The sequence below is a fragment of the Narcine bancroftii genome, chromosome 2 (genome assembly GCF_036971445.1).
Source record: "Narcine bancroftii isolate sNarBan1 chromosome 2, sNarBan1.hap1, whole genome shotgun sequence".
NCBI classification, from domain to species: domain Eukaryota; kingdom Metazoa; phylum Chordata; class Chondrichthyes; order Torpediniformes; family Narcinidae; genus Narcine; species Narcine bancroftii.
The window spans coordinates 139,830,002-139,846,663 of NC_091470.1; the positions used below are offsets into that span (position 1 = coordinate 139,830,002).

Below are 16,662 nucleotides of genomic sequence, written 5' to 3' on the forward strand. Positions count from 1 at the left end.
TGGTCCAATGAAACTCTCTACTGGCTGTTCAGGGTGGAAACTCTTGGTTTATGTAATGCACATATATGATTCACTGGGTGATCGGTGAGAGCAGATGAAGCTGTTGTGAATTGTCTGGCCTTACACGTAACTTTCCACCTTCTTGTCTCCTTCCCCTCCTCTCTCTCTCTCTCTCTCTCTCTCTCTCTCTCTCTCTCTCTCTCTCTCTCTCTCTCTCTCTTTCTCTCTTTCTCTCTCTCACACACACACCCCCTCTCGCCCCCTCTCTTCTACTCTCTCCAGATCTCCCCCCTCTCTCTCTCTCTCTCTCACCCCTTCTCTTTTCCCCTTCCTCACCCTCTATCCCCTTCTCTTCCACACTCTCTCTCACCCCTCTCTCTGCCTGCCTTCCCATCTCTGTCTCACTCTCCCCTCCCACTTTTCCCCTCTCTCCCTCAACTTTATCCCCATCTCTCTATCTCCACCTCTCCCCTCTCCCATTCCCCTCCCTCACCATTTTCTGGCCCCTCTTTCTCTCCCTCTCTACCCCATTGAAGATGCTTTCTCACCCCACCCCGGGAGCGTGTGACAGGGACAGGGCTTCGCTCTGTGTCCCCACCCCGGGAGTGTGATGGGGATGGGGCATCACTCTGTATCCCCACCCCGGGAGTGTGTGATGGGACGGGGCTTTGCTCTGTGTCCCCACCCCGGGCGTGTGTGACGGGATGCGGCATCACTCTGTGTCCCCACCCGAGTGTGTGTGACGGGATGTGGCATCGCTTTGTGTCCCCTCCCGGGAGTGTGTGACGGGATGGGGCTTCGCTCTGTGTCCCCTCCCCGGAGTGTGTGACGGGACGTGGTTTCACCCTGTGTCCCCACCCCGGAGTGTGTGACAGGACAGAGCATCACTCTGTGTCCCCACCCCGGGAGTGTGTGACAGGACAGGGCATCACTCTATGTCCCCAACCTGGGAGTGTGTGACGGGACGGTGCGGAGGAACTTCAATCTGTGAATCACAAGTGGAATGAGATTTTAATTCCACAGTTAATGCTGAGAAGGTCTTGTTCTGTTGATGAATATCACCATTTCCACGAAGTCAATCAAAACCTCAGTGGAATCATCTCGTGGCCAATGCCATTTAATTCTCATGGGGCAGGTTTACAGCTCGTCAGTGGGCCAAGTGTTTTGGTGAAGAATGAAACAGTTTTTGCCTCAATGAACCCTTGCAGAGAGAGGAGAGGGGAGAGGACATGGGGAGAGAGAGGGTGAGAGGGAATGGGGAGAGAGAGGGGGAGATAGAAGAGAGAGGGGTGTAGAGAGTGGTAGAGAGAGGGATAGAAAGGGGGAGGGAGAGAAAGAGGGGGGGATAAGGGGATGGAGAGGCAGGGTTGAGGGGCAGGACAGAGGGGGAGAAAGAGAGGAGTTGAAGAGAGAAGGGGGACCGAGAAGGAGGGAGACAGTGGGGAAAGAAGGGGAGAGAGGGGGGAGGAGAGAGGGAGAGAGAAAGGGGAGGGGGAAGAGAGAAGGGAGAGTGGGTGAACAGAGAGAGGAGGTGGTTGAGAGGGGGAGACAGAGTGGCAGGGGAGGGGAAGAGAATTGAGGAGTGGGAGGGAGAGGGAGCAGAGAGAGAGAGGAGGAGAGAGGGGGAAAAGGGAGAGAGAAGGAGGGGGAGAGGGCATGGAGAGGGGAAGAGAAATGGGGAGAGAGTGGGTGGGATTTGGGGAGTGAGTGAGGTTTCGAGAGTAGAGAGGGGGATACATGTAGGGGATGGAGATTGAGAGAGAGGCACAGATGAAGAGGGAGAGATAGAAGGGCATTGACATAGAGGCAGGGAGGGGTATCGGGGACCTGAGAGGGTTACAGAGACAGGTGTTTAGGGGACTGGAGGGGGTTACAGAGATGGGGAGGGGTGGAGACAAGTCAAGATTCGTTTTGTCAGTAGGATTTTGTTCAATCACATCATTACAGTAAACAATAACCACAAGAAAGGAACAAACTATCTTGATAAAAACAGACTTCATCACTCACTCCCGGGGTGGGGACACAGAGCGAAGCCCCGACCCATCACACACGCCGGGGTGGGGACACAGAGCGAAGCCCAGTCCCGTCACACACTCCCGGGGTGGGGACACAGAGCAAATCTCCGTCCCCGTCACACTCCTGGGGTGGGGTCACAGAGTGAAGCCCCGTCCCTTTCACACACTCCCGGGTTGGGGACACAGGGCGAAGCGCCATCCCTGTCACACACTCCTGGGGTGGGACACAGAGCGAAGCCCCGACCCGTCACACACTCCCAGGGTGGGGACACAGAGTGAAGCCACGTCCCGTCATACACTCCCAGGGTGGGGACACAGGGCAAAGCGCCATCCCCGTCACACACTCCTGGGGTGGGGACGCAGAGTGAAACCCCGCCCGTGACACACTCTCGGGTGGGATGCAGAGCAAAGGCCTATCCTGTTACACGGTGTGGGGACACAGAGACAGGGAGGGGTGTAGGGGACTGGAGGGGTTTACAGAGACAGGGAGAGGTGTAGGGGTCCAGAGCGGGCTACAGAGACAGGGAGGGTGATGGGGACCAGCGGGGGTTACAGAGACTGAGAGGGGAGTCGGGGACTCTGGAGTTGGTTGTTTATGGAAACCTTGAGCTGTTAGTTTTCTGTGCGTGTGGAAGGTTCCGGTGTCAGGAAACTATTAAACAGTTATTTCCACAGAACCTATTGTGTTGTTGCTGTCTGTCTGATTGTGAGTCACACCCACAATTTAACTGTAAATGTGTGGAGATTGAGCAGTGGGGGAGGGGGTCTGGGAGAGAGAGAGGGAGGGAGAGACAGAGGGTTAGAGAGAGGGCCGGAGAGAAAAGCGGTTGATAGTGCGGTGGGACAGGGTCATGGGACAGGATCCGGGAAAACGCAGAGACATCGTTCCCTGAAAGTGGCATCAGAGGTTGGGCAGGGTTGCGGAGAGAGCTTTTGACACATTGGCCTCATAAATCAGAGCATTGAGTCCAGGATGTCCTGGTGCAGTTGTAGAAGGCACTGGTGAGGCCAGATTTGGAGTGTTGTGTGCAGTTTTTGTCACTGAACGACAGGAAAGATCTCAACCAGATGGAAAGAGGGTAGAGAAGATTTACTGGGATGTTGCTTGGATGTCAGGGACTGAGTTACAGGGAAAGGTCCGACAGATTCGGGACTTTATCCCCTGAAGGTTTACTGGGACCTTTCTTTCTGCAGTTTAGAGAAGAGCTCCAGCCCCTGGAGAGCCCAAGTAGTTGTAGTAAGGTTGGGGGAGAAGTAGCGGATGGTGGTCGACTACAGTCAGTCTGTCAACAAGTTTACGCAGCTGGACGCCTACCCACTACCACGTGTAGCGGACACGGTGAACAGCATCGTGCAGTCTAAGGTGTTCTCCACTATAGACGTCAAGGCAGTGTACCACCAGTTGCCCATCAGAGAGAGTGACTGCACATACACATCGTTTTGAGGCAGATGGCAGACTGCATCAGTTTCTCCATCTCCCCTACGGCAACACTAATGGGGTGTCTCTGTTCCAGTGGGAAATGGACCGCGTAGTACCAACTCCAGGCACTGTTCACTTACCTCGACAATGTTACCATTTGTGGCCACTCTTAAGCCGACCATGATATGAACCTCGAGTGCTTCTTCCAGGCAGCGAAGGAATGTAACTTAACATACAATAAGGACAAATGTGTCTTTAGCGCTAAGAAACTGGCCATCCTGGGATATGTGATACAAAACGGAGAAATCAGCCCGGACCCTGCCCGCACGCGCTCACTCATAGACCTCCCAGTCTCTCACATGCGGAAAACATTAAAGAGATGTTTGGGACTCTTCACACTACGCACAGTGGGTTCCCAACTATGCCGACAGGGCCTGCCCACTCAGAAAAGCCTTGGCGTTTCCCTCTGCTCGGCGGCTGTCAAAGCCTTTACAGAGATTAGGGACCTAATGGCAAAAGCAACCTGTGGGCCATGGATGAGACGATCCCCTTCCTTTTTTTAAAAAAAAACTTTATTTAAAGATTTTATCACATGAATAAAACAAAAAAAAATTACATTTAAAGAAAAATAAAAATAAAGTAATTATTACAACACAGCATTAATGTCCTAAATTAAATTAGTCTAACCCCCCCCCCCCCCCCCACCCCCCGTATATATATACGGCCACTAAAAAAATCTATATATTAAAAAAAAAACCCCACCCCCCAAAATAAAGAGTGAAGAATTAATAAAGTTAATAATATAATATATAAAAGAAACACTCACAAACAAACAAACAAAAAAAAACAGGTAAAAATACTAATAAAAATTTTTTATCAAATCTAAAATATCACACCTAAAACATATTTAAATCAAACTTAATTGCATGTACTTAACAAATGCAGTCCACTTCAGCTTATAAAAAGACATCTTATCTTGAATTGAAAAAGATATCTTTTCCATAATTAAACAAGACTTCATCTCTAAATACCACCTATCTAAGGTTAGTATATTTCTGTCTTTCCAAGTAAGCGCTATACATTTCTTGGCCACCGCTAAGGCTAAAAAGATGAAAGAAATCTGATAATCATTTAAGCCTAAGTCAATTAATGATTGCATATTCCTAATAAAAATATATCAAGATCTAATACAACATAGATATTATATAGACTATTAAAAATAGATTGAATACCTTTCCAAAACTGTTGCAATCGATCACAAACCAAACAGTATATGTAAAAGGAACAAGTTGATTATTATATAATGGCTTAATTACTCTTGGATACTTGTCCATTAAAGGCTCCAACACCACATTTAAATCTCCCCCAATCATCACATTAGAATTTACATGTCCAAGTAATAAAAACATATCCACAACAAAAGCTGTATCTTCAACATTTGGAACATAAACATCAAACAAAGTCCAAGTCTCATTAAAAATTGTAAAATTCAGTTTTAATAATCTTCCACCATTTTTCTCTTCATTCTGCAACTGGAATAGTAAATTCTTGTACACCAAAATTGCCACTCCTTTTGCCTTTAAATTAAATGAAGAATAAAAAAAACTTGTCCAACCCATTCACGTTTAAGTTTCAAATGTTCCTTATCTGTTAAATAAGTTTCCTGCAAAAAAGCCACATCAACTTTTAGTTTTTTTAAGTAAACAAATACTTTCTTACGCTTAATAGAATATTTAAACCATGGACATTAAGAGAAGCAAATTTTAATTTAGACCTTTCTTACAACAACACAAGAAAAAAAAACCCCCCTCCCCTTATCCCCTCTTAAAACTACAACAAAAAAAAGAAAATTATTAAAAAAAATAAATAAAAGAAACTTCACTCCTTAATCCAAAAAAATAATTTAAAAAAAAACAGGTAAGAGGTTACAACTACCTCCTCCTGTCTAAACCGCACAATGCGGTAACTCCCACAAAATATTGGGTGTGAGATAACTCACACGTAGCTGACGACTTCTGGAAAATAATGCCCACCCAGTCCCCTCTCCTAACTCCTACTTCACATTAAACTATCATCATTATCTAAATCTTCTCGGAAAAAAAAATTTTTTCTTTTTTTTAAATCAGCTTTGTCACTCCGACCACCATTGCTTCCATTTCTTCTTGAAATTCGATTCCCATCTTGCGTCTCCACTCTCTTTGGAGACCGTGGAGGACTATGTCGTTCCTGGAATTGCGTGATTGGTAACAGTTGAGCAAAGTTCATAGCTTCTTTAGGGTTATCAAAAAAATTTTGGTTGACATCCATCCTGGAAAATCTTCAATACTGCAGGGTATCTAAATGTTGCTTTATATCCTTTTTTCCATAGCACTTCTTCAACAAAATTAAATTCACGTCGTTGAGACATAACTTCTTGACTCAAATCCGGATAAAAAAAACCACGATTATTCTGGACCATCAAAGGAGATCTACTTTGTTGCGCATTTCTAATAGCCACACGCAAAATTGTCTCTCTATCATAATAGTTTAAACAACGAACCAGAACAGGTCTTGGATTCTGACCTGGAAGAGGCTTTCTTCTCAGAGCTCGGTGAGCACGTTCCAGTATTAAACCTTCCGGGAACTTATCTTGTCCTAACACTTGTGGAATCCAATCAGTAAAAAAATTTCTTGGATCTGGTCCTTCTATATCTTCTGGCAAGCCAATAATTTTTACATTGTTCCGTCTGGACTGATTCTCCAAATAATCAACCTTTTTCGCTAAATTTTTATTCTGGATTTGTAAAGTCTCAATTGTTTTATTTACGTCTTGTATTTGATCTTGTACCTCAACTATACCTTGGTCACAAACATCAAGTCTTTCATTTGTTTCAAGCTTAAAAGCTCCATAATCAACCATCTGTTGAGTATTAATATCCACCAAGGTATTAAGCTTAGTATTAACTTGAACCAAAAATTTACCTATCTCTTTGATTGAAGAAGATAACTTAAATTCAAAATATATAATAAGCATATCAACTGGAATAGATTCAGGCAAAATAGGATCCTGCTGTTTCTGAATAACCAGAGGGTCTTCTAATCCTTCCTTAGTTTAACTGCTTTCCTTGCAGTCTGACTCCGTGTAGAAACCCCTGCCACAACCTCCTCAGCAGTATCAGAAGACTGATAGTCAGGGTTATCCTTAACCCATATTACATCAAAAGCCTTCATTACGGGGGAGTCATGTGATGGAGTAGTGGCCGGTCAGGGAACTCCAGCCCTCTCCGGAAAAGTTAAAAAAAATCACACAAAACACAAAGGCACAAACATAAAAATTAAAACAAAGTGAAAGTAAAGGTGGGAAGAAATGGCAGCGAACAAAGAAAAGTCGAAAGCCACGGGAAGAAGAGAAGAAAGAACATCGGAAGAAGAAGGTGAAGGCCTTACCTGTCCGAGGAGGCCCGCCGCAGAGAGAGAAGCCGCTCCCTCAGGTCAGTGGAAGTCCGAGCTTGGGACTACAAAAATGGCTCGCGGAGCCAAGCAAAAGTGCGCAACCGCGCAAGACAAGAAAAATACTGATGGGAGGGGGGACTAGCTGAGGAGTCGATCTCCACCGCTGAGGATGACAGCTGCAACACAACAACAGGAAGAGAACATAGAAAACAACGGGGAACAAAAAGAAGAGAATAAAAAGAAAACAAGGAAACAACAGATGACCAACCCAGAGGAAGAAGAAGAAGAAGAACATAGAGAAATGGAAGAAGAAGGGAAAGGCAAGACAATGGATATATATATTTTTTAAAGAATATATGAAATCAGTAAAAGAATGGCAATTACAAGAATTTAGTGAAATAAAAATAATTAAAAGTGCAGAAGAAAAAATGAATAGAATAGAGATGGTCATGTCAGATATAGGAAAAAGAGTGGAGAAGGTGGAAGAATGAGAAACAGCCGTAAAAATTGAAGTAGAGGACTTAAAAAAGAAAGAAGAATCTAATAAAAAAGTTAAAGAGGCACAAGAGCTGTTAGCTCAGAAGATAGATATAATGGAAAATTATAATAGAAGAAATAATATAAAGATAGTGGGCCTTAAGGAAGATGAAGAAGGCAAGAATATGAGAGAATTTATAAAAGATTGGATCCCCAGGGTCCTAGGAAGACCAGAATTACAGGAAGAAATGGAAATAGAAAGGGCACATAGAACACTAGCCCCTAAACCACAGCCACAACAAAAACTAAGATCCATTTTAGTAAAATCCCTAAGATATACAACGAGAGAAAATATATTGGAGAAAGCAATGAAGAAAATAAGAGAAGACAAAAAGCCACTGGAATACAAAGGTCAAAATTTTTTTTCTATCCAGACATAAGTTTTGATCTCCTGAAGAAGACAAAGGAGTTTAATACAGCAAAAGCGATCCTATGGAAAAAAGGATATAAATTTATGCTAAAGTACCCAGCGGTACTTAAAATAGTTATTCCAGGGCAGCAAAACAGACTATTCTCGGATCCGGAGGAAGCACGAAAATTTACAGAACAACTACAAAACAGACAGAGAGATGAAGACATGTAACGAGAGCAAAAATGACCACGAACTATATGTATGTGTGTATATGGGTATATATATATGTGTGTGTGTGTATGTATATATGTGTGTACATGAGTATATCTGTATTTAAAGGAAAATATATAGAATATAGATAAGAATTAATAAGGGAAAGAAAGGGAAGAGAGGAAGTAAGGAGGGAATTAAGAGAGTGACCTTTGTTATATATGAAAATTGAAATCTTTTCTGGGGGGGCTGGGTGGGGAGGAGTTACGGTCACTGCAAAATCAGTTGACGCTTGCGAGTGAATTCGCAAATCCAAATGGAGAGGGGAGATGTGGTTGCCCGACAAGGGAAAAAGGGCAACTCAGGAAGGGGAGGGGATAGTGGGGTTAAAGAAATTTTAGATAGGAGAATAAGGGAAATGTTTGATGTTTTAGAAATGTTGTCTTATAAAGTGTTCAAAACAAGAAAGCAGAAATGGATAAGAAGGAAAGGTGATGATGAGGAAACGGAAAGGAAAGATAAACAAAGTATGAAATGGCTACATTGAACTATATGACTTTAAATATTAATGGAATACATAACCAAATCAAAAGGAAGAAACTGCTAAATTTACTGAAAAAAGAAAAAATTGATATAGCATTCATGCAAGAAACACATTTAACTGAAATGGAGCACAAGAAATTAAAGAGAGATTGGGTAGGACATGTAACAGCAGCGTCATATAATTCAAAAGCTAGAGGAGTAGCTATATTAATCAGTAAAAATGTACTAATTAAAATAGAAGAGGAAATAATAGATCCAGCAGGGAGATATGTAATGATAAAATGTAAGATATATTCGGAGTTTTGGAATTTACTCAATGTATATTCACCTAACGAAGAAGATCAAAAATTTATGCAATATATTTTTTTGAAGATAGCAGACATGCAAGGGAACATACTAATAGGATGGGATTTCAACCTTAATTTGGATTCAAACATGGATAAAACTGGGAAAAAAATTAACAGAAAGAACAAAGTAACCAAATTTATAATTAAATCGATGCAAGAAATGCAACTTTTGGATATATGGAGGAAACAACACCCAAAGGAAAAGGAATATTCATATTATTCGGGTAGACATAAAACATACTCAAGAATAGACCTATTCCTGTTATCAGCTCGTATGCAAGACAGAGGAAGAAAAACAGAATATAAAGCTAGAATATTATCGGACCACTCACCCCTGATATTGACAATAGAGTTAGAGGACATCCCTCCAAGAATGTATAGATGGAGATTAAACTCCATGCTACTTAAAAGGCAGGATTTTAGAGAATTAATTAAAAGACAAATTAAAATGTACTTTGAAATAAATAAGGAATCAGTGAAAGATAAGTTTATACTATGGGACGCAATGAAAGCGTTCATCAGAGGGCAAATAATAAGCTATGTAACCAAGGTGAAGAAGGACTACAATCAGGAAATAGAGCAGTTGGAAAGGGAAATAGTAAAAATAGAAAAAGAATTGGCAATGAAGGAAGACACAACTAAAAGAAGAGAATTTGCAGATAAAAAAATAAAATATGAAATACTACAAACATATAAGGTGGAGAAGAACATAATGAAGGCAAAACAGAAATATTATGAACTAGGGTAAAAAACGCACAAAATTCTATCATGGCAGCTTAAGACAGAACAAACTAAGAGAATGGTATTGGCATCAAGGATAAAAGACAAACAAATCACATATAATCCAACGGAGATTAATGAAAACTTCAGAGAATTCTACGAACAATTATACCAAACAGAAAATGAAGGGAAAGAAGACAAAATAGATGAATTTTTAACTAAAATTGAACTACTAAAATTACAAATGGAGGAACAAAATAAATTAACAGAACCATTTGAAATAGTAGAAATACAAGAGTTAATAAAAAAACTACCAGATAATAAAACACTAGGAGAGGATGGATTCCCAATAGAATTCTATAAAACATTTAAAGATGTATTAATTCCTCCCCTCCTGGAAGTAATCAACCAGATTGATAAAACACAAAGCTTACCAAATTCATGCAAATCAGCAATAATTTCAGTAATACCAAAGACAGTGAAGGATCCACTTGCACCAGCGTCATATAGACAAATATCTCTACTTAACACAGATTATAAGATAACAGTTAAACTATTAGCAAACAGATTGGCCGACTATGTACCAAAAATAGTAAATATGGACCAAACTGGATTTATTAAAAAAGACGAACAACAGACAATATCTGTAAATTTATTAACTTAATTCATGAAGTAGAAGGGAATAAAGCTCCAACAGTAGTAGTTGCTTTAGACGCAGAGAAGGCCTTTGACAGAGTAGAATGGAATTATTTATTCAAAGTATTACAAAAATTCAGTTTACCAGAGAAGTATATTAATTGGATTCTTCTCCTTCTTTGGCTTGGCTTCGCGGACGAAGATTTATGGAGGGGGTAAAAAGTCCACGTCAGCTGCAGGCTCGTTTGTGGCTGACCAGTCCGATGCGGGACAGGCAGACACGATTGCAGCGGTTGCAAGGGAAAATTGGTTGGTTGGGGTTGGGTGTTGGGTTTTTCCTCCTTTGCCTTTTGTCAGTGAGGTGGGCTCTGCGGTCTTCTTCAAAGGAGGCTGCTGCCCGCCAAACTGTGAGGCGCCAAGATGCACGGTTTGAGGCGTTATCAGCCCACTGGCGGTGGTCAATGTGGCAGGCACCAAGAGATTTCTTTAGGCAGTCCTTGTACCTTTTCTTTGGTGCACCTCTGTCACGGTGGCCAGTGGAGAGCTCGCCATATAATACGATCTTGGGAAGGCGATGGTCCTCCATTCTGGAGACGTGACCCATCCAGCGCAGCTGGATCTTCAGCAGCGTGGACTCGATGCTGTCGACCTCTGCCATCTCGAGTACCTCGACGTTAGGGGTGTGAGCGCTCCAATGGATGTTGAGGATGGAGCGGAGACAACGCTGGTGGAAGCGTTCTAGGAGCCGTAGGTGGTGCCGGTAGAGGACCCATGATTCGGAGCCGAACAGGAGTGTGGGTATGACAACGGCTCTGTATACGCTTATCTTTGTGAGGTTTTTCAGTTGGTTGTTTTTCCAGACTCTTTTGTGTAGTCTTCCAAAGGCGCTATTTGCCTTGGCGAGTCTGTTGTCTATCTCATTGTCGATCCTTGCATCTGATGAAATGGTGCAGCCGAGATAGGTAAACTGGTTGACCGTTTTGAGTTTTGTGTGCCCGATGGAGATGTGGGGGGGCTGGTAGTCATGGTGGGGAGCTGGCTGATGGAGGACCTCAGTTTTCTTCAGGCTGACTTCCAGGCCAAACATTTTGGCAGTTTCCGCAAAGCAGGACGTCAAGCGCTGAAGAGCTGGCTCTGAATGGGCAACTAAAGCGGCATCATCTGCAAAGAGTAGTTCACGGACAAGTTTCTCTTGTGTCTTGGTGTGAGCTTGCAGGCGCCTCAGATTGAAGAGACTGCCATCCGTGCGGTACCGGATGTAAACAGTGTCTTCATTGTTGGGGTCTTTCATGGCTTGGTTCAGCATCATGCTGAAGAAGATTGAAAAGAGGGTTGGTGCGAGAACACAGCCTTGCTTCACGCCATTGTTAATGGAGAAGGGTTCAGAGAGCTCATTGCTGTATCTGACCCGACCTTGTTGGTTTTCGTGCAGTTGGATAATCATGTTGAGGAACTTTGGGGGACATCCGATGCGCTCTAGTATTTGCCAAAGCCCTTTCCTGCTCACGGTGTCGAAGGCTTTGGTGAGGTCAACAAAGGTGATGTAGAGTCCTTTGTTTTGTTCTCTGCACTTTTCTTGGAGCTGTCTGAGGGCAAAGACCATTTCAGTGGTTCCTCTGTTTGCGCGAAAGCCGCACTGTGATTCTGGGAGAATATTCTCAGCGACACTAGGTATTATTCTATTTAGTAGAATCCTAGCGAAGATTTTGCCTGCAATGGAGAGCAACGTGATTCCCCTGTAGTTTGAGCAGTCTGATTAAAGCATTATATAAGGGGCCATTGGCGAAAGTGACAGTAAATGGATATATATCAAAGCAATTTAATTTAAGCAGATCAACAAGGCAGGGATGCCCACTATCACCCTTATTATTCGCGTAAGCTATAGAACCACTAGCAGAATTGATAAGAACAGAAAATAAAATAAAAGGGATAAAAATAAAAGACAAGGAATATAAAATCAGTTTATTTGCAGATGACGTTATAATATACTTAACAGAACCAGAAATATCAATAAAAGAATTACATAAGAAATTGAAGGAATATGAAGAAGTGTCGGGTTACAAGATTAATGCAAATAAAAGTGAAGCAATGCCAATGAATAATGGGGATTTCTCAAAATTTAAGAAAGAAACATCATTCAGATGGCAAATGCAAGCAATACGATACCTAGGTATACAAATAAATAAAAACCTCGGCCACCTACATAAACTTAATTATTATCCACTAATGAAAAAATTACAGGTGGACTTAGAGCATTGGAAAGACTTACCACTAACACTAATAGGAAGGATAAACTGTATTAAAATGAACATTTTCCAAAGGATACAATACCTATTTCAGGCATTGCCAATACACTTGACAGAGAAATTCTTCAAGGAGTTAAAGAAAATAATAAGGAAATTTTTATGGAAAGGGGGGAAACTGAGGATAGCACTAGATAAATTAACAGAATGGTATAAACAAGGAGGCTTACAACGACCAAACTTAAAAAATTATTATAGAGCCGCACAATTAAGATACCTATCAGATTTTTATCAAACAAGGGAAAAGCCAGATTGGACTAGATTAGAACTAGATAAAATAGGGGCGAAGATACCTGAACATATATTATATAAATGGGATGAAAAACTGGTACAACGTAGGAATTCTCCAATATTACATCATCTGCTCAATATTTGGAAGAAGATTCATGTAGAAAGGAATAAAACAAATTACCAATGACCAAAACTAATACTGACACAAAATCAGCTAATCCCTTTTACAATAGATAACCTTTCCTTTAGAGAATGGGAGAAAAAAGGGATCAAAAGAATAGAAACTTGCTTTTCAGGAAATAAATTACTATCCTATGAACAAATGAAAGATTAATATAATATAACTCAAAATACAGTTTTGGCATACTACCAACTGAAATCCTACTTGAAGGACAAATTGGGAAGCAGTCTGAGGTTACCAGAGGGAAGTAATTTTGAATATGTGATTACAGACACAATGATAATCAAAAAATTTATAACAAATATGTATATTAAACTGCAAGAAAAGGAGAATGAGGAAACAAATGGTAAAACTAAACAAAAATAGGAACAAGATTTAAACATAAAGATAAAGAAGGAAGCATGGGAGAAGTTATGCTCTGGAACTATGAGAAATACAATAAACACGAGGTTACATATGATACAATATAACTGGATATACAGGTTATACATTAAACTTCAAAAGTTAAATAAATGGGACCCAACAGTATCTGACAGATGTTTTCACTGTAAAAAGGAAATGGGAACAACAATTCATGCAATCTAGACATGTGAGAAAGTGAAAAAATTTTGGGAAGATCTAAACCAGATATTAAATAAAATCACAGAAAGCAATATACCAAAAAAACCCAGAGATCTTCCTTCTAAGTAACATAAAAAACAAAGAGTTTGGACTTGATTTGGATGGTGCACAAAAAAGATTTGTTAGGATAGCCCTAGCTGTAGCAAAAAAATGTATTATGTCAGGCTGGAAATTAGAAGATAACTTGAGAATACAACAATGGTATATAGAAATGAATAAATGTATTCCATTAGAAAAAATAACATATAATTTAAAAAATAATATTGAAATATTTGAACAGATATTGGAGCCATACATGAAACACAATAGAGAAAACCTACCAGGGACATCTACCACCTAAAATGATAGAAGGAGAAGGAAATGAAAAGAATTGACTCAGTGGAATTTCTTGTTTATTTCTATTGAGTGACAACATTGTTTGACGGGTTTAATGTATCTTAAATTCTGTACTTTAAATGAATGGGAGGGGAGGTAGGGAGGATGGGATGGGAAGAGGGAGGGGGGGAGAAAATGACACTGTATATATTTGAAAACAAAAATGTATGTATCTTGATCAAAGTGGTTTATAGTGTGAAAAATAAAAAATTAAAAAAAAAGCCTTCATTACATTAAGATCCGTTGAAGTCTTCATAACTGGTGGTGCATTTCACAGCGCCACCGCTACATCAATCGGTGGACATCTCTTTAAAGTCGGGTCTTCAGCTGGCGGCGTCCCAGCTGTTCCAACTGTCAAAGGTTCAGTTACAGCGCTCATAGCGGGCGTTGATTGAAATACACGCGCCCGGCTAGCCCTTTGTTCCAAAGGCTGCCGGGCGCCATCTTTAAAGAGCCCTACTGGTAATCCTGCACTTCTCCTCTTGAATCCATTCCATGCCGAGTCCTGGCTTCTTGTAAACAGGTAGGCTCAGATAACTTTGGGAAATGTAATTTCTTAGCAATCTGTTGTCGTTTTCTTTTACTTTTTTTTTGCATTTGTACCATTAGAAGCTAGTTCAGCACGTCTAACTATTTATAAACTTTTTAGATAGTTTCAACGGGCACTTATAGACAAAGCAATAACAAAGAGTCAGGAGAGGACTGGAAGGCACGTCTATTCCTTACGCCATCTTGCCACGCCCCCCAGATGATCCCCTTCCAAGTGGAGACAGATGCCTCAGATGTAGCGCTAGCGGCCACACTGAATCAGGAGGGGCGACCATGGACACTGCAGTGGTCAGAGGTGAGACATTCGGCAGTGGAGAAGGAGGCACATTCAAGTCGTAGAAGCGGTGAGGCATTGGAGACACTACTTGGCTTGTAAGTGCTTAACTTGGGTCACGGACCAACGATGCATGGCATTCAAGCTCGACAACCAGAAGGGGTGGAAAATAAAAAAAAACTTCTGTGCTGGAGGATAGAACTGTCCATGTAAAATTACGACATTCTATACTGGCCCAGGAAAGCTCAACGATGTGCCGTCCAGGGGCATCTGCGCGGCCCTCAACCACACGACCCAGCTGCTTGATGAGCTGGGCCACCCGGGGAGGGGTCGCTAGGTTGTTCCATTTCATGAGGACCCAGAGTCTCCCATTCTCGGTGGAGGAGGTAAGGATGGTGACTGAGTAACATCTGCCCGGAAGGCAAACCGCAGTTCCACCAGCCAGACAGGGCTACACTGATAAAAGTCACCAGACCCTTTGAATGCCTCAGCCTCGACTTTAAAGGCCCGCTCCCCTCCTATGACAGTAATTTCAGCTTCCTTAACACCATAGAGGAATACTCCTGCTTCCCTTTCGCAATCCTGTGCCCCGACATATCAGCAGCCACGGAAATAAAGTGCCTACAATCTATTTTCAGCATGTGCGGGTACCCCAGCTGTATACACACAGACTGGGGTGCTGCATTCATGACAAAGGTATTGCCACAAGCTGCAACCCCAGGGGTAATGGGCAAGTGGGAAGGGAAAATGCCACTATCTGGAAAACAGTTCTGTTGACCTTAAAGGCAAAAGACATGCCCGTGGCAAGATGGCAGGACATGATACCAGAGGCTTTACATTCGATACGCTCGCTGTTGTGTACCACCACTAACACGACTCCACGTGACCACTTGTTTTCATCTTCAAGGAATGCCGTGACGGGCACGGTGCTGCCGAGATGACACTGGGACCTCCAGAAGCACTGCAGGCCCCACAGAATGGACACGCTGGTGGGAGCCAGTCGAGCTGAGGCACACGAACCTCCCCCCACCACTACACGGCAGTCGCGTTCGGGGAAGGGTGGGACGACACGGTGGCTGCCAGGGACCCCGTGCCAGCTGATATCGTGGGCAGTGAGGAAGGATTGCAGATCCCCCTATGGACCCTGATAGTCCAGCAAGATGTACAGCAGGGCACCAGGACAATGACCATCATATCAACCCCAAAATGAACCGCTGACCGATACACCTCCAACAGCCTGAACCTGTCCTGAAAGTCCTACAACCCTCCCTGCAGCCTGTGCTCTCAACCACTCAATTAGGAGCACCCTGCCCCTAATAACCCCCACCTCCCCTGCCAAGTACCCCGAAGATCCAAGAGACTAAGGAAAGCTCGACAGATCCTGGACTTATAAACTTTGGGGGGTTGGGGTTGTGGCCAAATTCCTTTAATGGGGGGGGGGGGGGGTGTAATGAATGTGGCCACCACCTGATGACCCTGTATATAAAGCCGATCAGAGCTCATGCTCCTCCATCGGACCTAGCTGTATCAATCACTAGCTGTATATATCACTCTATTAAAGGTCCAACAGGTTCGGGACTTTATCCCTTGAAGATTTATTGGGACGTTGCCCGGACGTCAGGGACTGAGTTACAGGGAAAGGGTTAACAGGTTTGGGACTTTATATCCTGAATATTTACTGGGATGTTGCCTGGATGTCAGGGACTGAGTTACAGGGAAAGGTTCGACAGGTTCGGGACTTTATCCCCTGAAGATTTACTTGGAGGGAGAAAGGGGGAGAGAGAGATGGTGGAGACAGAGGGATGGAGAGAGGGGGAGGGAGACAGAGAGGTGGAGAGAGGGGAAGAGTCAGTGGTAGAGTGTGGGGGAGAGAGATGAGGTGAGAGAGAGGGGATGAGAGACTGGGGGAGAGAAGA

General features: G+C 42.7%; 1 protein-coding gene across 1 annotated transcript in view; it reads right to left on the minus strand.

The window, feature by feature from the left end:
* Positions 1-713, minus strand: part of LOC138752214 (uncharacterized) — a 2,659-nt gene extending 1,946 nt beyond the window's left edge. Inside the window, exon 1 of the mRNA XM_069915202.1 lies at positions 494-713. Coding sequence (XP_069771303.1) covers positions 494-713 — 220 coding nt within the window. The remainder of the gene's footprint in view (positions 1-493) is intronic.
* Positions 714-16,662: the final 15,949 nt, after the last annotated feature.